The 25,816-nt window shown below is 44.9% G+C and overlaps 1 protein-coding gene across 7 annotated transcripts in view; it reads left to right on the top strand.

The window, feature by feature from the left end:
* The window catches only part of PH4alphaEFB (prolyl 4-hydroxylase subunit alpha-1), a 118,178-nt gene that overhangs the window by 27,652 nt on the left and 64,710 nt on the right, over positions 1-25,816 (top strand). For all 7 annotated transcript variants that reach the window (XR_008608770.2, XM_055062107.2, XM_055062106.2 and 4 more), the window contains exons 6-9: positions 20,211-20,262; positions 22,085-22,278; positions 24,494-24,667; positions 25,032-25,256. Coding sequence is in view for 6 of the 7 variants with exons in the window: in XM_055062107.2 (XP_054918082.2) it covers positions 20,211-20,262; positions 22,085-22,278; positions 24,494-24,667; positions 25,032-25,256 (645 nt within the window). In the remaining variant the exon portion in view is untranslated. The remainder of the gene's footprint in view (positions 1-20,210; positions 20,263-22,084; positions 22,279-24,493; positions 24,668-25,031; positions 25,257-25,816) is intronic.

Consider the following 25,816-nt stretch of genomic DNA (forward strand, 5'->3'; position numbering starts at 1 on the left):
TGATAAATCCTGTAAATTTAAGCCTGCTCTGTCATATAAATTCAGTAATCTTGGAAGGTTGTTACACAACATTTGACAACCGTAGTTAGTTCTAGAGCGCGGAACCTTCCAGACTTCAGGTGTACGAGTTGAATAATGGTATGAATTCACGGATAGATTTGCAAATTGTACAAGTAAAGTATTGTTACGTTTGGTATTAAAGTAATACTCGCGTAATAGTCTGCAGTTATAGATGTTATGGGCTGTCGCAATGTTGTATTTCTTGAACAGGTTTTCAGTATGGGAGGCAAACGGTGCTTAGCGATGACACGTATTATTTTCTTCTGCATACGAAATAATTTACTCAAGTTACATTCAGTTGTGGTGCCCCATACAAGATGCCCATAATGTATGTGAGACACGAATAAGGCATTATAAATTAATAATTTTACAGAGACGGGTGAAGTATATCGGTAGCGATTTAAAACACCTGTTATGCGGCTAAGTTTTTGGAGTACAAAGTTTACATGGTCGTGCCATTGCATGGTACTCGTGAAGTGACACCCCTAACACCTTTGCAGAAAGAGTGAGTTCTATATTTGTGTATCTATACGCTAATGTTAGATTTGGAGGAAGAAGACTCATGCCTTTGGTATGAAAAATTACGCCCTTTGTTTTCGCCGTATTTACTTTTAGACAGTTTTCAGTGGACCAATAGGATAGGCTGCACAAGAAGTCATTTGCCATAGTAATTAAATTGGTGCAAGAACCGGACGAGATGAAAACACTTGTGTCATCTGCGTAAATTATAAATTTCGCCTTTTTGTAGATTGAAGTAATATCGTTAGCATATAAGTTAAATAGCAACGGGCCCAAAATGCTACCCTGTGGGACGCCACAAAATATTTCTTTGGTTACCGATGTATTGTGGCCTACAGAAACAAACTGGCATCTGTTATTAAGATAAGATTTTAATAATTGAAGTGGAATGCCTCTAATCCCATATTTCTCTAGTTTGAAGAATAAAACGTTGTGAATAATATGATCAAACGCCTGTGTAAAGTCGACAAATATGCCTATTGTTAACCCTTTCGCTGTCGGACGTTTCTGGCCGTGACGCACCCCCAGTGTCGGCTTGGTTTCAGGGAACGAGCATAACAGGGAATGAACATAGGAATTTATTTTTGATTATGATTGGTATACAAATAACATAGTCAATGCAATATGCACATTTCAGTGTTCTGCAGCTGTTTTTAGTAAACATCATCATCATCATCAGCCTGACTATAAAATCCGTTCAACATCCGAATCTGACGATGCGGAACCCTCTTCCTCTCATGCGACCTTGTCCGAGTCCGAATCCGAGCTCGGCTCGTATTCTGAATCGGAATTCAGCCACCGCTCCCATGAGCAGACGAAGGTCCCGCGCGCCGAGCCATCCGAAAGTAACCGCGCGCAGGGTGGATGCGCTTTCAGTCGCCCGCGCAACGGAGAGAAATGGGACGTTGCGTGATCAAGAAGACAGAGGGAGATGGAAAAAGGCTAAACAAAGTTCGAAGGGCTTTACGTTTACTGCTGCAAGTCGGAAGCGAGGGTGCGGCGAGAGAGCGAAAGCAGCAATCGAGTCACCCTTTTCGGAGAGGCAACGGCACGTGCGCCTGAACTTGACGCGCCGTAGCAGGCACACCAACAGAAGAAAAATAAAAACCTTCAAACCAGCGGGGAAGGCAGAACTACCCTTGAACCCATAACCACACGCGCGCGACGCATGATCCAGCGAACGCGGAGCCACCGCGCCACTCAGCAAAGAGAAAGTGGGGAGTGGCAGTCGCACCGTACTCTTCAATACATGGACTAACACAGGTCGGGGCGAATATACGAACATGTAGAAAGAGTCAACAGATGGCATGGCCAATCCAGGAGCGCCTGCTTTGCGCTCAGGCGCGAAATTTTGAACGCACGATAGAGAACGTACCGGTACGTCAGTGACACCGTGGGGGGGAAGCGCGATGACGTACCGGTACGTCGGTGACAGCGAAAGGGTTAATAGCTTATGTTCGAAGTTCTGCAATATAAATTCTTTTTTATCGAGAAGAGCTAATTCAGTCGACCTGTTTTTACGGAAACCATATTGAGCATTTGAAATTATCTTGTACTTTTCACAGAACGAAGACAACTGACTTAGAATAATTTTTTCAAGACCTTTTGAAAAAACAGAGAGGATCGAGATCGGGCGATAATTTTTTTATATCTAATTTATTACCCTTTTTAAATAATACTGCTACCTTAGCAACCTTCATATTTTCTGGAAATACACCTGTGGAAATGCACAAATTATAAATATGTGTCAAAATAGGGGCTATATCATATATAACAAATTTTATAGGTTGAATCTGAAGACCATCGGCATCGCAGCTGCGAGATGTTTTGAGTCTTAAGTATACAGAACATATATCCAAAGGCATGAGTGGCTGAAAAAATATTGTGTTTGCGTTTGGAGTAATGTGCACATAGTGCGGCATGGGATGATTGAGGTCACCGTCTCTGTGTACAAAATAATCATTGAAGGCGTTTGCCAAATCCTCCTTTACCAACAATCTACCGTCTAAACTAATTTGTTCAATTGGATCACTCCTCTGATTTCTATTCATAAGAGCATTTAGTCTATTCCATAGTTTCTTTGAGTCATTCATACAAGATGAAAACATCTGCAGAAAATAAGCATCCCGTGCTTTCTGTAGCTCTTTGCTTAATTTGTTACGAAACATTTTAAATGTTTTTAAATCCAGAGGCTCTGGAGTTTTGATGAATTTAGCATATAGTTTGTCACGCTTCTTCATTTTTTTACAAAGAGCATTCATTAACCACGGCTTTCTGAGGCATTTTTTTCTCCTGTTAACTTTGTAAACAAAATGCTGTTTATACACGGTAACAAACCTGCTAAGAAAAATATTGTACGCTGATTCAGCATCATGTTCCTGTAAAACGTCATCCCAGTTAATTTGCTTCAGCTCTGTATTAAAGGACCGACCGTGGTTGCTCAGTGGCTATGGTGTTGGGCTGCTGAGCACGAGGTCGCGGGATCGAATCCCGGCCATGGCGGCCGCATTTCGATGGGGGCGAAATGCGAAAACACCCGTGTACTTAGATTTAGGTGCATGTTAAAGATCCCCAGGTGGTCGAAGTTTCCGGAGCCCTCCACTACAGCGTGCCTCATAATCAGAAAGTGGTTTTGGCACGTAAAACCCCATAATTTAGTTTCTTTTTTTCTGTTTGAAAAGATGTTAGGGTATCCTTGGTTACTTTCTGGAAGGTTCCGCTTGTGTCTCTGTGCGAGGTGCTAGCTATTCTAGTTTTGACAAACATGCAAATTGGCATATGGTCACTTACAGCACTACTCAAAACAGCACTTACAATACACTGAGGAGAGTAATTCGTTATAAACAAATCAAGCGTAGTTTCCGTATTTTCTGTTATTCTAGTGCTGGAGTGAATTGTATTTAAACAACCATTTGAAATGAATACCCTTTCAAAATCGGACCGGCATACTGTATCCGCGCCAATGTTTACATTAAAATCTCCTCCAATAATTACGTTTAGGCGGTTTTCATTAGCAAATGATAACAGATAATCGAAAAATTCAAGAAAATGGGCAAGAACACTATCAGGAGGGCGGTAGCATACAGCAAAGAGGTCTTTCTCTGAATGAACACATAGCACTTCGTAATCACTCGTTCTACACGAAAAATTAGGAAGTATATCACAAGGTATATGGTCATACATGAGTAGGGACACACCACCCCCGCGTCTTGTTAACCTATTAAGGTAAAATGTTTTCATGTGCGGAAGCTCTAAAATGTGACTGTCATTCGTATACCATGTTTTGCTTATCATAACAACGTGACACAGCTTATCTATCCCCACAAAAAAGCTTTCCAGTTCTTCTATTTTGCTAGAAACGGATTGAGCATTAATATGAACACAACTAATTCCTTTTTGTTCAGCTTCTATGTGGGCAAACCATTCTTGTTTAGAAAGCGACCCTAAGTGATTCATGGTGCTGAAAAAAAAAAAAAGATCAACAGCAAGAAACGTTAGCAAGGAATACTAAGTAATAGTCGAAAGCTCATCCTTGTGCTTAATGACTACAGCCTGCGCACCATTTTCTTTCCGTACAAGCACATGCCCATTCGCGTGCCATGCATACTTATACCCGGAATGTTTTGCCCATTCCTTAGCGGTAGCCAGAAGCTTTCTAGATCGAGTTGTCATGTTCTCGGCAATAAAAACCTTCATGAAACTATCTCTGAGTGATCGTTTCTTAGCAAGCCAGGCATTTCGCAGTTCCTGACGCGCGAAGCGCACAATAATGCCACGTGTCCTGCCCGACCTAGCTGCCAGCCTGTGTATAGCCACAACATCCTGCTCCGATAGACATTCAATGTTAAGTTGTTGTGCTATTTCATTCACCTGAGATAACAAGTTCTCGCCCTCAGTCTCGGGAACTTCATGAATTTCAAGGTTCAGGCGCCTGCTGTGCCATTCAAGAGCGTCAATGCCATCCCTAAGTTTACTAAGGTCCTCAGGGGCTCGAGCCCCTTCCATCTTTTCCACCCTACGCTTTACATTGTTGATGTCTTTTTTGTGACAGTCCAGACGTCTCTTAATTTCATCAAATTGATCAGACAGCATTTGGATAGATTGCTCAATGCCACTTACTTTACTTGGCAAGTCCAAAAGCAAATTAAGCTTCTTATCCAATTCTACCAGCTTCACCATGATTTCCGGATCTTTTACCTGACCCTGTACAGGCGCAACAGTTTTGCTTCCTTTCCCTTGACATGTCTCACACTTCCAATTTTTCTTGAAGGCTCCTCGTTTGGCCTCATTCACGCCCGAACACTGACCAACATGAAAAAGAAATCCGCAGTTGGAGCACGTCAGAACTGAGTCATGCTCGCCGATAACTAAACGGCACGTGCAACATCGGGACATTGTAGGCGCTTTTACGTACAACCACAATCACCAGCACATGTAAGAAATGGTAGAGCTACAGTGGCTAAAACGCATTAAGCATCAACGCAGACAATCAGTTTGGCAGCAGACACAGACAAGCAGTTTGGCAGCGGCAGCAGCGGAGCGCAAAAATAGGAAGGTTCAAATTACAAAGATAGACCAACCTGTAAAACAGAAGACCGTTCAGGCTTTCGTGCACGATGCGCTCCACCGCTGCAGCCAAAATGACGCGAGACGCCCCCCGCTGAGCTGGCCGTGTTATCTGGTCGCGTTTAGTGGATTTTCAGGAAAGGTGGCAGCACAGGCAGCCAGGTAGTCTCGAGGCACGCAGATCAAACATCAGGTTTCCCTGTAAAACAGAAGACCGTTCAGGCTTTCGTGCACGATGCGCTCCACCGCTGCAGCCAAAAATGCTTGTATGGTCGTAATGGTCGTAAAGTAATGGTCGTTTCCCACTTGCGGCAAGTTGTTTTTTCATCCACTTTCATTGCCATTAATTTATCATGTCTTTAATTAATTAGTAAGTACAAGTAATTTCCCCTATGTTGTCCTTTCCTTGATGTCTTTGTTTGTTGGCTTCTCATGATATGATTAATAAAAATCGGGCCCCTCGGTTACCCCCCTTTCGTCTTGTTCATTACATAACGATGGTCTCGAATCTGGCAACATTGATGCCTTCAGGTAGCACATGTGGGTTTATTGGCCAGTAGCCTACACCCAAAAAAGATCACATACTCATGACACCTGCTGCAGAAAGGATGTTCCACATCCACTGCCAAGGTTTTGAGTGGTGGCGCTGGCTAACATTCCCAAGATTAGTTCTAGTAGTAAAGCATAAATACCAAAGAAGGTGAATGGGAAAACAGCGCCGCGGTAGCTCAATTGGTAGAGCATCGCACGCGAAATGCGAAGGTTGTGGGTTCGGTTCCCACCTGCGGCAAGTTGTTTTTTCATCCACTTTAATTTCCATTAATTCATCGTTTCTTTAATTCATTTATTAAGCGCAAGTAATTTACTCTATGTTGTCCTTGATGTCTTTGTTTGTTGGCTTCTCATATTATTAATAAAAATCGGGCCCCTTGGTTAACCGCCTTTCTTCTCGCTCAAGAAAGAAAGTTCTAGTTCAGGCAAGTGTTCAGGGTCCACGAAGAGCGTTCACCAGTGAAGTGGGCACGATGTACAGTCAGGGTGATGAGCGCTCAAAAAGTAGATTGGAGCATGTCTTAGATATTGAGCTTGGCACTGCGCCGATGCTTGTGTATTTCGGCAACAGCTGGACGCCCTGTCAATGTTCACCGGCCGGAGCTTGGTTAAGGTATTAGAGACGCCGGGCAGGCCTGGGTTGGGCACCCTTACAGCATTCACCAGCCGTAGGCTTCGGAAGGGACTAGATGAGGTGCCTGTGTGGAGGTGGAAGCCAGTTGAGGTAGCCTGTTGAGGAAGCCTGTTGAGGAAGCCTGTTGAGAAGCTTGGTTGAGGTATTGGAGATGCCAGCCAGGCCTGGGTTGGACACCCTTACGGCATTCACCAGCCGCAGGCCTCGGAAGGGACTAGATGAAACACCTGCATCCAGGTAGAAGCCTGTTGCAACCACAGGCTGAGAGCTCAAGTGGCCACTACCCGCGAACACTGGATGCCACCTTCCATCTCCTGCCATATCTTCCGTGATCGCCGGCTTCTCCTTAAATGCTCACTGCTTCTTTTTCTTCCGCTTCGTTTGGAGGGTGCTGATTGGTTCCGATTCTCATGAACCTCATGCTGCAGCTTTGCGGCAACTTCATCGTTGACAAATTTTTGTTAGTGCACATGCACCAGCATTCTGCGTCATCGTCATCGTCATATTGTCAGCACCACACTGCACCCGCACACATCGTGATATGTGTCCCTGCTTCAAATTCCTTTCAGAAAAAAATAAAAGTCACAGTTTCACCCAAAAGGTGAAGCACCGATTGCGATAACAAATTAGTATATAGCCATACGAAGTAAGGATAGTAGTTTTATCAGCCGTATAAACTTGTAAACATTCACTTACTAACTAAATTAACAATGATATAATGTGTAAGCACAACTGAATGAGGATGTAGAAAGAAATACACGCACAGAAACAGTGCTGTCTCTGTGTGTTTTTTTTCTTCTACATCCTCGTTCAGTCGCGCTCACACATTCTATCATGGATTCAAACGAACTAGCCCACCAACATGTTTCAACTAAATTAACAAGCATGGTGCCATGCGTGCACAGGTAAACATGAACATGTCTCGCTCAATGAGTGCACATCAGCACATCAGGCAGTGGACACGCACCTACAGGCAGCATACACTGAAGAAATGCTGATGCATGCGTGGAGTGCTGTTGCTCTGCGTCCAGTGCCGAGTTATGCAAAATCTTTCAAAAGTTGTTGTCACAATCCTCTCAGCTTTGTGAACGAGGGAAGGCTCGAGGCACCCTGTCAGAGTGACGCTCTTCAGTGTAGTGGTGGTGAACGATGACTAACCACGAGCAGCTGTGCTCGTCGGTGTTTATTTGGTGCGGTAACCAATGTTGCCCACCGAGCCTGGCAGGCCAACGAAGACTATGCCCGAAGGGGCGTCACATGCTTGTCACACCCCTTACCGCCAGTTTGTTTGTTCAATACAAACAAAATATGCCCAGGCACAATGCATAAAAAACATAAGTTCACGCCTGGTCGAGGCTCCGCCACCGTCCCAGCCAGGTTGACGGCGCCTGTTAACCAGGCGAGTAACAATCCGGCGGCCTCTGCGGTCGAGTACTTCGTCTGGGCACCGGTGTTGACGGGCCAGATGTGGCAACACCAGGTGCTGCCTGAGCCAGCCTCGCTCCGTCCGGAGGGTCTGTTTGGCTGGCCTTGAGAGTTGCACTGGACTTCACACTGGCCCAATGGGTGCCGCACAACTGGTAATGCTTGCCGCCTCCGAGGGGGGCGGTGCTTTGCTGGCAGCGGCTGGTGTTGCCGTTGGTCCCTTTGTGGGCTGGACTTCTGAAGTGGCAGTCGAGGGTGCAAGCCAGGTCCTGAGGCGAGGCTTATCATGGTCGGCATGCCGGTGCCATGTGGTCCCATCCTGCATGCGGACGAGCAGCGATGAGGTGCTGGCAGGAGATACAACCTGCCTGGCGGACCAGGGTGGGCCAGGACGGACTTGGTGAAGACTGCAGCACCCTCGGTCAGCAGGCAGCTTCTGCTTCAGCTGTTTCAGAAGCGCTGTGGACCGGAGGTCAGGTTGCAACACGTCCAAGGGTGTCTTGACCATCTGACCCAGCAGGAGCTCACTGGGGGCACAGCCAATGACATCGTGGGGCATGGTCTGGTACTGGAACAGAACCCGGGCAACCTGCGTCCGGAATTCCCCAGCCTGGCTCTTCTTGAACTTGCCCTTGATGGTCTGCATGACCTGCTCGGCTGCACCATTTGAAGCAAGGTGTAATGGCGGAACTATCATCCGGCGGATTCCGTTTTTCGTCAGCCAGGCAAGGTACTCTGTGCTGGCAAAAGCGGGACCATTGTTGGACACAATGACGTCCAGCAACCCCTGGGCAGTGAAGACCTGTCGCAGCGCTGCAATGATCGCGCCTGCTGATGGAGTGATGACAGGTAGAACTTCCACCCACTACGAAAAGGCATTCACCACCACCAGGAAGTAATGGCCCTTGAAGGGCCCCCCAATATACACATACAGGTGGGACCAGGGTCTCTGTGGGAACGGCCAGGGGGTGATTTCCACATGACGTAAGGCCTGCTGATGCTCCTGGCAGACTTGGCAGTTCTGCACCATGTAAGCGATGTCCTGGTCCAAGCCTGGCCACTTAACGTGGGACCGGGCCACCATCTTTGTCTTTTCCATGCCAGGATGACCTACGTGCAGCAACTGCAGGACCCTGGACCAGAGACATTGTGTGATCACCACCCTGGAACCCCACAGTAGGCAGCCCTGCTGCAGGCTCAGCTCAGTGGCCTTGTGGCTATAGGCCCACTGAACCAACTCCTCCCCACGGGACACCGCCTTGACCACCTGGGACAGGACTGAGTCTCGGCTGGTCGCCTGCGACACTGCAAATCTGGAGAGTACCTCCCAGTATACGTGCTCGAGCATGAACACTTCAGCAGGCTCTGGAACAGCAGCAGGCACTTCTGGAAGAGGCAGGCGGCTCAGTGCATCAGAAGGTCCCACGTCCTTTCCCGAACGGTAGACCAGCTGGTAGTTGCAGGCTGCCAGCCTCAAGGCCCAGCGTACCACTCAAGGTGATGCCTGCACGGGAACCGCCTTGTCAGGTCCGTGACCGCCTTGATCTTCTGGTCCCACAGGTACTGGTGAAAGCGCTCAACCCCGAACATGAGGGCCAGGCCTTCCTTGTCCAGCTGGCTGTAACGTTGCTTTGCAGCATGAAGCCGACGAGATGCAAACGACACAGGGCGGTCCTGGCCATCCTTGTTCCGTTGCGCCAGAACGGCTTCCATGCCATACTGCAATGCATCTACGGTCACGACGACAGGCTTGGCCGGATCGAAGTGTACCAGCACTGGAGCCTTGGTGATTAGTTCCTTGCTGCACTGGAAGGCCATGTCCTGCTCCTTCTTCCAGACCCACTGCTGGCCATATCGAAGCAGAAGATGGAGTGGCTGTAGATGCGCCGACAGGTTTGGCAGGAAATTCCTGTAGAAGTTGATGAGGCCAAGGTAGCCCTGAATCTCCTTCTTGTTCTGGGGCCTAGGTGCCTTGAGCACAGCATCAACTTTGCGGGGGGCCGGAGCCAGGCCAGCCTGGGAAATGACATGTCCCAGGTACTCAACACTGGGGTCCAGGAAAACGCACCAGCTTCAGCTTAAGACCGGTGTCCTGCAGTCCTGCCAGGACATTGTGCAGGTTCTGCAGATGGTTCCCTTCATCGGTGCCAGTAGTCAGGATGTCGTCTAAGTACACTTCCACGTGCCTCATGCCCCTGAATCGGGTGTCCATCTCCCTCTGAAAAATGGCTGGGGCAGAGGCCATGCCAAACGACGAGCGCGTGTACTGGAAGAGCCCCAAGGGTGTCGGTATTGTGGCATACTTCTAGGAGGCATCCTGAAGCACCAGCTGCTGGTAAGTGTCTCGGAAGTGGAGTTTCGTGAACTTCTGTCCCCCAGACAACGCTGACCAGAGATCTTCAATCTGGGTCAGCGGGTACTTCTCGACGGTAGCGATGGGGTTGATGGTACCCTTGAAATCCCCACAGATCCGCCGTCTCGCTTGAGAACTGGTACTATAGGAGCGGCCCATTCAGACGTCTTGACGGGCACCAGGATGCCCTCTTGCTGCAACCATTGCAGCTCCTGGGTGACCCCATCCTTCAGGGCGAACGGCAGTGAGTGAGGCCGGGCTCCCTCAGGTACATAGATGCCAGCCGTCATGCTCCGTCATGCTTCTTGGCTGGTCCTCAGCCATGACGTGGAGCCTGACCGCGGAGGGACCTGAGCCTGCTGCCGCATATCTCTGCCGCATACCCTTGCAACAGCTACCCTGGCCGCAGGCTTGTGTTGAACCTATGCTGGATCCAGGCTGCTGCTGCTGTACGCTGTTCATCCCCTCCCCCTCGGCATACTCGTTCCAGGTGCCCAGTTTTCCCGCACGTGAAGCATTGTGCTTGGGAGAACTAGCAATGTGAGGGGGAGTGGGCACCGCCACCACAGCGACTGCACGTACTGCCCTTTGTCACCATCTTGTTGACCACATCTTCTGCTGACGGTGAGCTGGCCACGTGCAATCTCGCCGGCGTCCTTGGCCGCAGCGTCCATCGCCAGCGTTACCTTCAAGTCGTCATGCAGCGAGGGGTCGTGAAGCTCCAGGAGTCGTGTCTGCATGGCGGGGTTGTTTGTGCCGCAGACAAAACGGTCCCAGAGTAGCAAGTCCAGCTGGTCCCCGAAAGTGCAGGCACTCGCTAACCCTCATAACGCAGTGACGAACTGCCCGAGGTTCTCTCCTTCCCAGCGGCTCTGGTTGTTGAAGCGGAACTGCTCCATTAGTGTGGATGGTGCAGGGCTGAAATGCAAGCGCAGTATGGTGAGCAGCTCACTCAGTGTCTTAACATATGGTGGGGCTGACTTCAGAAGGTCGAGCAGTAGACTGAAGATGCAGGTCCCACAGCTGGCCAGGTTATGCTCGAGGGGGTGTCACATGCTTGTCACAGTTGTCGTATCTCCGGAAGCAATTAACTGAGGATATTGCTCCACGGCAATGCTGCCACTGCTGATCGACACATGCGGTGCACTTTGTACTGTTGGCAGTGCAATTCTATATCCTCGAGTAGTGCTTGCCAAAGTAGGCCAACGAAATTTGGACGGCAAAGTTTCGTTCTGTGATGCCTTACTTACCTGTGCTGTCTCATTTCGCAACAACGAAATTCTTGCGAAGGTGAATTTTTTCACCCTTCCCGCCAGTTTCGTTATTGCAAGGTTCAACTGTACAAAATAAGGTGTCCAGAAATCGGTGAAGAGCAGGCTTCTGTTGAAAAGAGCATGTGAGGGAATGGTGACTTCACGGTCTGCTCTTGAGCTCCACATGCTGTGCACGACTGCAAAATCTGGCTGAGATATTCACAGCAGTCTATGCTATCCGCAGATTGCATTTCTTTCACCAAGCCTGAGGGGTAGTTAGGACCCTTTTAAAGAGGCCCTAAACCGCCCCTCATGCTTGGTGAAATAACATAGTCCGCGGGTAGCATGCGCTGCTGTCAACATCTCAGCCAAGTTTTGCAGTCATACATGGTGCATGGAGCTCGCAAGTAGATCGCGAAGTAACCTTTCTTTCAAATGCTCCCTTTTCAATAGAAGGCCCTGTCCTCACTCTCTTCTGGATGCTTTATTTCGTAATTCCCGTTGACAGCTGCTAAATGGCGTAGGTACCGCGGCCACTATGGAGGGCCGCCAAGAGTCCATTGGCTAAGTGTACTGTGGCTCGCTGAGGACAGCCATGTTTGGTTTATGTTTGGCGCATCGCAAGCACCAAAGGCGGAAGTCGTCGTGTCTATGTTAACATCCAAAATTAAGTTTGAGCTGCGCACCACAATGACATTTAGAAGGTGGAGCGTTGTGGGAGCGCCCCCACTGCGCCCTAGCCTTTACAGTGCAAGGCATTGAAGAAGGAACGGGAGCACAGTGGAGTCCATGTTTGATTGCCAATAACGCCGCTTCTGCTGAATGCATTGAAGTACTTGTTGCGGCAAAATATTTCTGAAATAACCTATTTTCACTTCAAATCCCTTTCTCCATTTTGATAAGAAGTGGTTCAGGACCCCTTTAATAGTTTGGACAGTATGTGGCTCATCATTCAAGGTCCGTAATTAGCACATGCACAAGAAGTATAGCAGTCTACAGTGTGTCTCATGTCATGTGCCAAAACATATTTTTTAGGTGTAGACCTAAACATATCTTTAGGTGGTGTAGACAAGCCGTATGTAAAAATACTGAAAGATATCTATAGCGGCTCCACAGCCACCGTAGTCCTCCATAAAGAAAGCAACAAAATCCCAATAAAGAAAGGCGTCAGGCAGGGAGATACGATCTCTCCGATGCTATTCACAGCGTGTTTACAAGAGGTATTCAGAGACCTGGATTGGGAAGAATTGGGGATAAGAGTTAATGGAGAACACCTTAGTAACTTGCGATTCGCTGATGATATTGCCTTGCTTAGTAACTCAGGGGACCAACTGCAATGCATGCTCACTGACCTGGAAAGGCAAAGCCGAAGGGTGGGTCTAAAAATTAATCTGCAGAAAACTAAAGTAATGTTTAACAGTCTCAGAAGGGAAGAGCAGTTTACAATAGGTAGTGAGGCACTGGAAGTGGTAAGGGAATACATCTACTTAGGACAGGTAGTGACTGCGGATCCGGATCATGAGACTGAAATAATCAGAAGAATAAGAATGGGCTGGGGTGCGTTTGGCAGGCATTCTCAGATTATGAACAGCAGGTTGCCATTATCCCTCAAGAGAAAAGTTTATAACAGCTGTGTCTTACCAGTACTCACGTATGGGGCAGAAACCTGGAGGCTTACGAAAAGGGTTCTACTTAAATTGAGGACGACGCAACGAGCTATGGAAAGAAGAATGATTGGTATAACGTTAAGGGATAAGAAAAGAGCAGATTGGGTGAGGGAACAAACGCGAGTTAATGACATCTTAGTTGAAATAAAGAAAAAGAAATGGGCATGGGCAGGACATGTAATGAGGAGGGAAGATAACCGATGGTCATTAAGGGTTACGGAGTGGATTCCGAGGGAAGGGAAGCGTAGCAGGGGGCGGCAGAAAGTTAGGTGGGTGGATGAGATTAAGAAGTTTGCAGGGATGACATGGCCACAATTAGTGCATGACCGGGGTTGTTGGAGAAGTATGGGAGAGGCCTTTGCCCTGCAGTGGGCGTAACCAGGCTGATGATGATGATGAGTTGAAATCAAGAAAAAGAAATGGGCATGGGCAGGACACGTAATGAGGAGGGAAGATAACCGATGGTCATTAAGAGTTACGGAATGGATTCCAAGGGAAGGAAGGCGTAGCAGAGGGTGGCAGAAAGTTAGGTGGGCGGATGAGATTAAGAAGTTTGCAGGGACAACATGGCCACAATTAGTACATGACCGGGGTAGTTGGAGAAGTATGGGAGAGGCCTTTGCCCTGCAGTGGGCATAACCAGGCTGATGATGATGATGATTTTTTAGGTTAGAGAGCTGTTTTAAGTATTGTATTGCTTTTTTTGATGTGAAAAAAAATTACGGCAGAACTCATCTCACAATGTCTGTTGGCAGTAATGCGATTATCATTCGAGCAATGTAGCGACACACCATATTCCTGAAGTCACATTTATTTACCATATGTAGTGGTCATTCTGAGACTTTCGTTGCTTCGGCTATATGGGGCATGCGCCGATATCGTCGGACTTTGCTGTGGCACTCGCTTGCCAAGGTCGCCCATGAGCACAGCGATATGATGATGACTGTATGAAGCCGACGCAGTGACAAAGAAGGAATGATGTCGGACCAACAGAAGTGGTATAGCGATGACGACACGACAACAATGAGATGAGGATGGTATAATGATGACAGCGTGACAACGGCGACCTGAGGACGTTGACATGATGGCGTGACAACAATGGTATGATGACAACAGAATTCATTATCATCATCATGAGCCTATTTTATGTTCACTGCAGGACGAAGGCCTCTCCCCGCGATCTCCAATTACCCCTGCCCTGCGCCAGCCGATTCCAACTAGCACCCACAAATTTCCTGATTTCGTCGCACCACCTAGTCTTCTGTCGTCCTCTACTTCGCTTCCCTTCTCTTGGTACCCATTCTGTCACCCTTATGGTCCATACAAAGGGCAGTACCTGCAGTCGCTGTGGTGGTGGCTCCCACTCCCCCTCACAGTGCCAGTTCTCCCAAGCACAATGCTTCACGTGCGGGTCTTACATTAACAGGATTACGAAGCAGGAAGACGATGGCATGACTACAACGATATCAGGATGACAATGTGACAGCGGATGCACGATAGCAACTGTCTGGCAGGTTAGGTTAGGATAGCATGGTTAGGATTGAAGGATGACAAGGAATAACATTAATAGATAGACGAATGTGGTATGACAAAAGTGGCACGACGATAATGAGATGACATTACTGAAATGATAACAATGGTAAAAGGACAGACGGCGGCATGATGACAATGGTATAACGATGACTGTGTGATGGTGATGGCTGACGACAATCGCATGGCAAGAGTCAGATGTCGCAGTTAGAATGACAACAGCAAGACCGTGATGGCATCACGACGACAGTATGACAGCAAATGCATGATGATGACAAAATGACAATGATAGCATGACAACAGTATAAGGACAATAGAATGATGAGTGTATGAATAAAACATACTTTTATTAAAACACCACAAATTAAAGGCAATTTACTGGCAGTTAAGTAATATGAGGCAGACTGTGATCTGCAGGTGCCATTTACTAAAGAGAAAAAGAAATTGTTAAAATGTGCAGCCAATGAAGCACCTGATAGCTTAGCGCTTGATAGAAACACTAAATCAGCTGACTGATACATTTTTCAATCAAAACATTATTTTTTATATTTTTGTGGTAATGGATTGATTAGAGGAAAAAATTGTAGTCATGGTTCCATTTCTTTAATCTTGCGCCAGAAGCCCAGCACCGGTACACATTTCAAGTAATATTTTGTATTTTGATTATTGTGACTCGGTAAACTTGCCAAGTTATGCCTGTGACTCTTTTAGAATATAAAATGTGGCTCATCCATAATGGCAAAACATTAATTAGGTCTGAGCTGATGCCATGAAACACCATGATGTCGCAGCGAGCTGGTGTGAAAGTTGAAAGTGGCGTCACCACGATTTTTTCATTTTTACATCGTTCATGGCTTACATACCGTCTTCTGCAGTAAGTGTGGCTGCTTTAGTATTGTAGAGGTTAATACCCCTGTCAAGTGGGCAAGTTAAGTGCACTTACAGAGAGTGCACTCAGTTTTAAGTGCGCTTTCCCAAATCTAAACGTCGCAAGCGGAGTGTATTCGCAGAAGAGTGCACTCCAAACGGAGTGCGTTCACGGAACGCACTTTGCTGGTCGAGTGCATAGCCTTGCCGCCAGCGGTTTCAGCGATGCAAAATGTCATGCATAGCAAAATTACACAGAAGTTCATTCTAGCTGTTGAACAGCTTTTAACAATATAATCAGAACAGAACTCGCTGATATTCTGTTCTAGCAGGATCAAAGGCCGCTTCGTCGCAGGCCACCATCTTCTTCTGGATTGGCCACGCAATTGTCTTGGCCGGCCTTGACTTGCAACACTCTTATGATAAAAATATTTTCGTTTTTGTTGAGTAAATATAGATTATGATTGCTTTTCATTTATAATACAACTAAAGCAATCGCCTTTTAGAAGTTATTTTTTTTATTTTAATCTACATCTAAAGTCCCAGCCCACGTCCATTAGCTTGCAATCTGCTAAATTTGTAATCTTCCGAACCGCTTTACATGCTGCGTTGGATGATACGAACAATCGACCTGGCACCGGTAGACTGGTAGAGAGAAGCACTGGCTGTTGTCAGGCTGGCAGAGCGGCCGTGCTGATGCACCATTCGCACTCCTGTTGCCCGAGCGACCTAGGTCACTCCTTAGGAGTGCCTCGACTTCTGCCCCGTGTGCACACCCTCCCTCTACCCCCTCAAAAAAGAAAAAGGAAGAAGAGAAGCTTTTGCTTTGTGCATGATCATGAAATTTGCCAATCATTTTCAAACACCTTGTAACTTTATTAAGATCCTGCAAATGCACGCAACCCAGTCTTGCCACATCAGTAAGAATGGTGGCATTCACTTCCATGGGTAGCCTTATCTCTGTATTCCGTGCCATCCATCGTCTTCAGCATCCAATGGCATTTTGAAACTTCTCTACCTTTATGTCCATCATATCAAACGGTACGAAGTAGTACCTTCGCAGCTGCCAAGAAAAGTAAACAGATTCCCTTGTCTTGTGCCAGTAGTGTCCTTATCACCATCAGGCAGCAGTTAGAATGCTGCAGTGACAGAAACTCGAGATAACCAGGCAGATCATGAAATGTCAGCCTCGGAATACATGAAATGTACAGCTTGCTGCTGCCAAAATGTTTGTGGAACAAGCATACCAGCAATTCAAATTCATGTCAACTAATAGGAGCGCTCCCTGCATGCCATGTGACTGCAGTAATAAATTGTGATGCAAGTTTTCCCTTTTCACGCTCGCTTTGTTGTTTTTGTTTCTACATGGAGAAAGGCTGCACTGTGGCTGTCTGTAACTCCAATCTCGCATGTTTACGATGATATCAAGATGGCAGCACTGCGTCAACAGAGAGCCACGCGATCAGTGGCACGATAGCAGCTCCCGAAGCCAGATTCTGAGGACAACACGCTAAAAAAGTGAAATTTTCTTAAATTCCACTCCTTATTTCTTCCAAATATTTCACCATGAGATAAAGGAAGGTCATAGGATTGTGGGCAAAAAATGAGAAAATATAAAATTTTGAGCAAGTCAGCCATGTCATAGCTCTGTGTCCCCTCTTAATTTCCAGATTTTTTAGGGTTTTGGGTGATACGAATTTTCGGGCAGTCCCGAGACGTTTGTTTCATCGAGATTCTACTGTATTTAGTTTTAGCAATTTTTCCATAATCCAAGGCTTGCAAGCCCTCTTCATGCGTACCGTTTTGGTAATAAAGAATTTCTTGTAGACGAAGTTGAAAATAGACAAATTCCTTAGGCTGTTTCAACGAAGTTGAAAATAGACAAATTCCTCATAGGCTGTTTCAGAATCGCTCTGGCTGTATATTGCTTCCCATGAGACTTGGAATAACGGATTGTGAATCTTGCCTAAAGCCTATGGATTTACTTCTTGAAGAGACGAAAGACAACTTCCTTACTCAATTAAGTGGAAACAATCTTATGTGCTATTAGAAAAATAGGTAGATAATCACTTATCGTGGCACCTATAACTCCAGCATTTAATGCATCAGGCTCAATATTGCTGATGAATACATCAAGTAACACTGTAGGACTGTTCTCAAAGTGAGCAGGTTTCTTAATACTAGTTAAAATGAGCATGCAACTGTAGTGAAGTTATTAGATTGCAATGACCAGATGTAATGTATAGCATAATTATGTTTGTCTCCTCCCGACGCGAGGCTGTGTATACACATTCTCATTAACTCAGCACAGGAAGTTGTCCAGGAACTTGAGGAAAGTACTTACACAGCTGCTACGTGGCCAGGAAAGTACCGTAGAAATATTCTTCTTAGAAATGATAGTGAGTATGTCGAGGTCATCAGTTGTGGTAAAATCTTCAACTAGTTCTGATTGAATGTGGATTTTAGTCATTAGAAGTATGCCACCTCTTTTTGATGTATAACTTAAGCACAAATAGTAGTTTAAATATTTTGTCCTGTCATCCATACCATGTTTCGGGAAACATAACTTCAAATGAAAAGGTGATGCAGGAAAACAGTGTCAATGTTGTCACCCTTATTATGTGCAAACTGCAAATTTAATAGGAAAAATAAAACAGGGGGAAAAAGAGATGCAGGTTTTTTCTTAGAGCTACATACTATTTCATTCAAATCGTATGGGCTAAAGCAATTTGTTGCCATCCTTCACGTGCGCCTAGTTAAAGAAGCAATAGGTGCCTACTCCATTTTACTTAGGTCTTCGAAAGTGTTGATGTGCAGAACATGAGACGAGTCATACTTTTGCACAAAAATTTCTCCTTCCTTTGTCCACGCATATTTCCATTGTTTTTCGTTCTTCCGAGGGATAGCCTGTCCAAGCAGTTTCTTGAGCACAGGGCACAGATGCTCACTGATAAAGACTGAAGAGCAGCCAGAGATGCTGAGCTCAGAGGAACACATGCATTTCTTTCAAGCTTTTTTAACAACCGCATCACACTTTGCTCGTGAGCAGAACTGAACAACATTTGGACACCCTCCATGTTTTCTGACAATGCAATGGCAAACATCAGTTTCACTAATAGGTTCACTGACTGCACCACCACTTTTTCAAGGATGATTGGAAGATTCTCATGCTGTGAAGAAGGAAGGCTTCTGATTTCTATGTTTTTATTCCTTGAATACTGCTTCAGGATTGTTATCCTTTGCTCAAAAGCAGTAATCTGTTCCTTGAGCCTTTTACATTAGGCTGTGAAGGCAGGGTTTCCCTTTATAAATTTTCAACGATTGCATGGCCATTGCATACCAGCCAATTCTCCCAAAATTTCTGTTAAATTTATTAATTCTGGCTCGTTCTGTGATTTTACTAATGTTGCTCAAGGTTTATGGAAAATAGATCCTGTTCACGAAAATGCTTTGTCATTCTCCAGAGCTTTTGTTGGAAGGAAGTCTGATAGTGAAAGGACATGAGAGATGTATTTGCATTGAGCAAGTTTGTGAGGACAAGTTCCGGAATAGGCCAAATCAGCAGCAGCAAAGTGATTGAAAAAGCCACTGTTATCTAAAATCATGTTGCTTATCAATCTCTGCTGTTCCAAGTTTGCTGATACTTTTGTGCTGTGTGTAAAGGTAAACAATCTTTCATAAAGCGTGTATGTACCCTACGAAAGGCCTGCGCTGAGGGCAAGGTTTAAAAAGAAATGGATGCTATCCCCCCCCCCCCCCCCCCTGTTCTGTCTGTAGAATTTTAAAACATATTTAGGTTCACAGGTTGGCTAGTGTGCCATTACTTTGAACTTTTCGTAAATAAAATTGCTCGATTGCTTTAATTCTTCTATTTCTTTATGTTGCTCTGCTTCCATTGTGTTACACATGTCACGCATCTTTTGCCTAAATTCCTTGAAAAACTTATATAGCTGAGACGGCAGGCCACAAGCACATACAACATTTCCAATACAAGATATGCAAGACTACTTGGCAGCAGTGGAAGCATTCCCACTTGTCTCCTCATTACTCTAAAGGGGGCAGAAATGGATCATGCAAGATAACCTAGAAACTAGGCACTCCCCACTCTATTTCCTTTGGCCGTACTACAGATGACGAAGCACACATTAACAGAAGCAGGTTTGGCAATGAACTCTTATCTTCCTGTACTGCTTTTCTTATGGCTTGTAGAATTGTACCATTTGGTAGTCGTGCTTTAGTCAATGACAGCATGTGCTTTAATAATGTTTGGTTCAGCTGGAACAACAGGAGCAGCAAAATGCCAAAATTTTAAATAAACAACCTCATTTGGCAGAAGAGGTACCTGTGACCTATCTCACACACAGTGCACTTTTCTCACAGCAGTCCAGAACTTTCTCATGAGTTTTCACTGCCAATGGGGCGGGAATATTGCACCTTGAATTTTTCGCAAGATATTGTTTCTGCACTACAGGAAAGCCCTACATTTCTGCGCAGAGGAATAACTGCTGTGGCTGGCCTATTATCCTCACGGCAGTAAATATGCTCTATCAGCATGTTTGTGTATAGCAGTATGTTTTTTTATTTTATGAAGATGTGCTATGTCTGTTTAGGCTAGTGTAGCGTGACCCGCTTTCCTGCAAGGAGAAAGATTTCCTCAGGCGACCATCTTTCAACTTCTGTACATATTTTCATGTCACTGTGCTTTTCTTCCAAAGATGTTTTCTCTCATTGGCTTTTGGCTGTTGCATGTTTTGTAATAGTACTTACTTTTATTTCTTTCACAGCAAGGAAATGTTCATCATGCACTTAAGCTGACAAATGACTTGCTCGCTGCAGGTGAGTCATTTATTTATTTATTTATTTATTTATTTATTTATTTTGTGTATGGCAGGGAGTAATTCATTGGTGACAGTAAAATATTTGCCTTCCATGTAAAATGACCAGATTTGTCTGATTGCAAAGTGTAACAGGAGAGAGAGACAAGAGGAGGAGAAGGAGGAGCAGCTAATGTTCACTGAAAGAGTAAATGAGCATTAAAGGGCCCTGTAAACAGACATGTAAACAGACAAGTGCAGTGCATAGGTGATGCGCTGTAGATCATGTTTGCAAAGTATGGAACTGTTCCACAGCACAAAAATGGCTACAATTTCAAATGAAAGCCTGTGGGGCCTTCCTCTCGAGGGAGCCCCACTTCCTGATGGAGAATCAAGGTCACATGCATAAATGCTTTTACATAAGACGCCTAAATGTCGCTCATTATGGCATGTGACTTTGGTAAATTCAATGCAGAATGTACAAAACCGCCACTAGAACTGTGCTGCACTACGAAAAGCAAAGAGAAGGGAAAAAAGAAGAAAAAGGAGGCAGTGCTCATAACCTGTACGTGGTGCAGACCCTTTGCACCAGTATTGGAAAAGGCAGGAAAGGAATGTCATTTGCGCACACTAGTCAAGACAAAGAGACAGAATGTCTATGTTGGCAGTGAAGCTCACAGCCTGGCAGAATGACAATGACGCTACATTTCAATTCCTCCTGTCTCCTCTAATAAATAACCAACTTGAAAAATTCTTGTGGTAAAATTCTCCCTAGACAACACTTAACAAGTTGCAATGTATAAGTATAGCCAAAATTTCAGATGGGGCATGGTGAGGAGTCGTTAATTGCTGTCTGGTTCAGTTTCATTGCTTATCGTAAAATTCCGAGCATGCGCACCGCCCCCCCCCCCCAAAAGTGAACGGTAATCTAAGAAAGTTTGCAGGGGGGCCCTTGCTCGGCCACGGATTGAAATTCAAGGGCTGTCGGCCCCAGATCTCGCGACCAGCGAGCTAGGCCTATACCGTCTGCCAAGCGATCGCAAGTGCACATGGCTTGCTTGTTCGCTTTCGTCGGTGTCGATAAAATCAAATGTATCGCAATTTAAGCACAGCATAATTGCCGCAATTTCAGTTTTTTTTTTTTTTTTTTTTTTTTTTTCATCACCCTCGGCGCTTGCCAAGGCATCCACTGGACCCACCCTACATTCTAGTACATTCTATAGTAAGCAGCCATTTGTAATTCAACCATTTGACCATCAGCGTCTGCAGATGTTACCATTTATTGTCTCGGCATGCCTTTGCAGTGAGAGTGAAATTTTGTTATATTCAAATCATGTATAAACGCACTTAGTGCACTTCATTTTATTTAGGTTCTAAATACATGGTGTTCTGTGAACAAGAACTTGTAAAAAGTGCAATATTTTGTTATGTCAAGGTTTAACTGCATATATCAGTGTGAATGCTTACAGTGAATATTGGACAGAACGAAAGTATTTTTGTGTTTGGTTCAATTTCATTCGATGAAACAGGGTTTGACTGAATATTTTCAATAAAACAAACAAAAGCTCCAGGCACCCATACTGAACTTCGAAGTTCTCTTGTGTGCTCAGTAATATGAGAGACATGCAACAATGAGTGAAAAGACACTAAGCCAAAAAGCACATAAATAATTTGCCCTGTGTTCACAGTTGGCTTAAATCTTGCTGTCACTGATTGCCCTGATTTCGTGATTCTTTCCTGATAAAATTTACTTGGTGAAATGTTGTAAAGGATGTTATTTTAACAGTGAAGGAAATGACCATAATTTTGAGTGTCTTAGGAAGTTCTGTTGTCACTTTAAACAGTTCCAAACCATCCCCGTGCTCCGGGGAACAAGCGGTACTATGAGGATACTTTGGCAAAACGAGAGCAGTACAAACGAGGAGATGACGGCGATGTCTCTGAAGATAGCATTACTTTGAAGAAGAGGTCACCGCTTCCAGACGCTGACTCTGAACGTGGCATCTATGAAAGGCTTTGCCGTGGAGAAAAGTTTCCAGTAAGTCATGATGCTCAATGTAAGCCATCAAAGTATAGTTTTAATGGTAGCCCAAGAATCACTAGCGGCTGTGAAGTCTGTGTGCAATATATTTGTTTGTTTAATATGCATTTAGCAGACAAAATTTTCGGTCTGAGGTACAGTTATACAGCTGCTGATAGAGATTTATTTCACTGTGTTGTTCCTCTTTGTTAAAATAATTTAGTAGTAGTTAATGTACAGTCGCGTGCAATACGACTTGCAACACCCTTGTTCATAGTCGAAGGGGTTCCAGGGTGTGCGGCAGCTCTGACATGCGAAATAGCCATTTAATAAATGCCACTAATTGAAGCTGTGTTTAGGTCCGGAACTTACCTTGTGTCTGCTTTGCCGTACAGTCTTGAAGCCCCTTCGACCACGGACACCGTTGTTGCAGGTCATATTGTATGTGACTGTACATTTATAATAAATTACAATAAATGGTGACATTCAGTACCTGATGCTAAGTTGAAGTCTCCCTTACCACCATACAACATGCACTTTTGAAGCATAATAATTAGTGACATATAAAGGCATGTTAAAAGGACACAGCAAAATAAATAGTAAGCTGTGTTCGGTTGGCAAATTGTACTTCTAGAGCATCAAATAGGTGATTTGAACCTATGAGGGTGAATCAAAAAGTCTTTGCCCCTATTTATTTATTTATTTATTTATTTATTTATTTATTTATTTATTTATTTTTAGTCAGATTACGGCTGTAAATGCCAAGTCAACATATCCATTCCCAGTGGTGGACCTCTCTTGGCCTTAGCTACCTGCCTTATCTGCTGGTAGCTCTGCAACACAGCGCTGCTGCCAGTTGTTGAAGATGGCTGTTGTGCTTCACACATCCACGGCGTATGAGCAATCATGTGTGATTCGTTTTCTTTGGAGCAAGGGACGAACACCCATCAAAATCCACAGGGAAATTCAGCCCACGTATGGGGAAAGGTGTCTCACTTTGAGAAGTGTGAGGTTGTGTTGTTGTGAGTTTGCAAAAGGCTGTGAAGACTTCCATGACAATGAGTGTTTGGAGATGCCGCATTAGGATGAATTCTACCACAGTGGCATCTGAAATTTACTGCTGTGATGGAGCAAACGTCTGAACCGGTGTGGGGACTATAAGTAAAAGTAGTGTAAGGTATGTAGAATAGTAAGTATATTTGTAATTACCTGTATGTACCTTATTTTGGCTAATAAAAAATAGGGGCGAAGACTTTCTGATTTGCCCCCTTATATGTAATCCAAACCTATATATTTGAAAGTGAAAGTATTAGTGCCACCCTGATTCTACTCCTGCATAGGCTTTGCATTGCCTGTTTAAGGCTAAGTAGCTGCTTGTTATATTTAAAATGATTACATTGCACTAGAAAATTAAAGTGCAATTTGAATAAACAAATTTTTTAAAATCGTTTTCTGCATTTATGAAAATACCATAAAATTCATGGCATCACACCGATGCCATCAACGCCACATTTCAGGTTCTAAATTCTAACAGGACAGTTCAGCGTTATTTTCCTCTGCTGGTGAGCACCCTTTGCCTGCTAAGAAATGCTAAAACATTTTTTTTTTATGTATTGCTTGGCTAGTTGCTGTGGCATGACTAATAAGACAAGGACAAAGAATAAGGAGGACACAGAATTCTCTATTGTGTCCTCCTTTATTCTATGGCCTTAGTGTACTGTTTTATTAATAAGGTAACCCAGTAGTCTAACCTTCTTTCTCTCAAGTAAATGGGACGTAAGAGACTGTTAGGAGCACAAAGATTAAGGAATAATTTTTATATTGTAGACCTTGGGTGGTCTAAATTAACCTAAAGACCTCCCATCTCTCATAGCCCATCCAGCCAAGGCATAGCTTTAAGATGTGAAACTGCATTTCTCTATTAGTATATTATTATCATCATAGTCATTGAGCCTTAATTGCAAAGTTGTAACAGTAGGTGGTTGGGTAACTAAAACAGTCATAGTAAATGAGTTTCTTCTAGATAACCTTGAGCCAGGCCATCTGCTCAAGGTATAACCACTCTGACATCTGTAAACAGACCATAACTGACTGCCCTTCTTAATTTTTTTCTTCTTTGTAAGCAACTTGAAGGGCATACATAATGAAGGTGGCTTTGCATTGATATTCAAGAATGTGACCTGCATATGTCTTGAATGTTTTATCTCTAACCCTCAATAATGGGCCATTGCAGCCATTATACCATGACCGGGAGCTGACATGCCAGTACCGTACAAACAACCGGCCATATCTGCTGCTACAACCAGCCAAAGAAGAAGTGATGTTCCCAAAGCCACGAATTGTTGTTTACCATGATGTTTTGTCTGAGCATGAAATGAATGTCATCAAGACACTTGCACAACCACGGGTAAGCTGCATACAGATCTTTCCTGTTGTCTACTCATTGCATACATTTGTCAGACAGCTTCACATCATTCTAATGAGTTCAAGTGTGATGCTGATTGCCAGCATTAAATCTGCATGTATAAGTGCTTACTGCAACTTCTTGGTATAATGATTACAGCTTGACTAATTGCATTTTTTAGAGAATGCTAGCATGATGTGGTATTTGGTTGCAGGCTATTTTATCAACACTCTACTGGTGATACATTTCAAAGCACATTCACTGTTAATTAAATGCCATGTGGTCATTATCTAGGCAGAACAGTAGCATGTGTGTTTCATTAGACCTACATAATCTTTGTGTTAAGTCCCCGCCTGAACTATTGCAGCTGAGGAGGGCGACAGTGCAAAACTACAAGTCTGGAGAGTTGGAAACTGCCAGCTACCGTATTAGCAAGAGTGCCTGGCTGAAAAATGAAGAGCATGGTGTAATAGCCCGTGTCACCCGAAGAATAGAGGACATCACAGGGCTGACTGCAGATACTGCTGAGGAGCTTCAGGTGGTCAACTATGGAATAGGTGGCCATTATGAGCCCCATTTTGATTTTGCCAGGGTATGTATATAGCCTACTTACTCAGTTAAATCTCTTGATGAATCATGGTCTTGGTGGGAGTGTGTGTGTGTGTGTGTGTGTGTGTGTGTGTGTGTGTGTGTGTGTGTGTGTGTGTGTGTGTGTGTGTGTGTGTGTGTGTGTGCACGTGCGTGCGTGCGTGCGTGCGTGCGCGCGCGCGCGCGCACTTGTGTGTGGGTGTGCATGAGTGCGAGCACATGAACATATTATTCAAGTGTCTGTTGCTGTATTTGTTAAATTTTTCATGCTGTGTTGAGGCTCGGGGTGGCATTTCGGCCAGGAATCCACCAAACCCATTGAAGAGTACATCCAGTAGCAGGAATTAAGGAAAAAGGATTTATTTTACATTATTTACTTTGGCTACAGATATGGAAGCCCACTCCATGTAGGAGCATATTAAACATCTGAGTTCACATCAGGACACGTCAGCACCTCTCACCGCACCAAAGGTCTGCGCTTTTAATTCCGTTGTCTTCCCTAGGTGACTAGACTAGGGAATCTGATGACTGTATCGCGGCCAATCACAATCGTTGGATCGGTCG

Source organism: Dermacentor andersoni, chromosome 1 (assembly GCF_023375885.2).
Source record: "Dermacentor andersoni chromosome 1, qqDerAnde1_hic_scaffold, whole genome shotgun sequence".
Taxonomy (NCBI): domain Eukaryota; kingdom Metazoa; phylum Arthropoda; class Arachnida; order Ixodida; family Ixodidae; genus Dermacentor; species Dermacentor andersoni.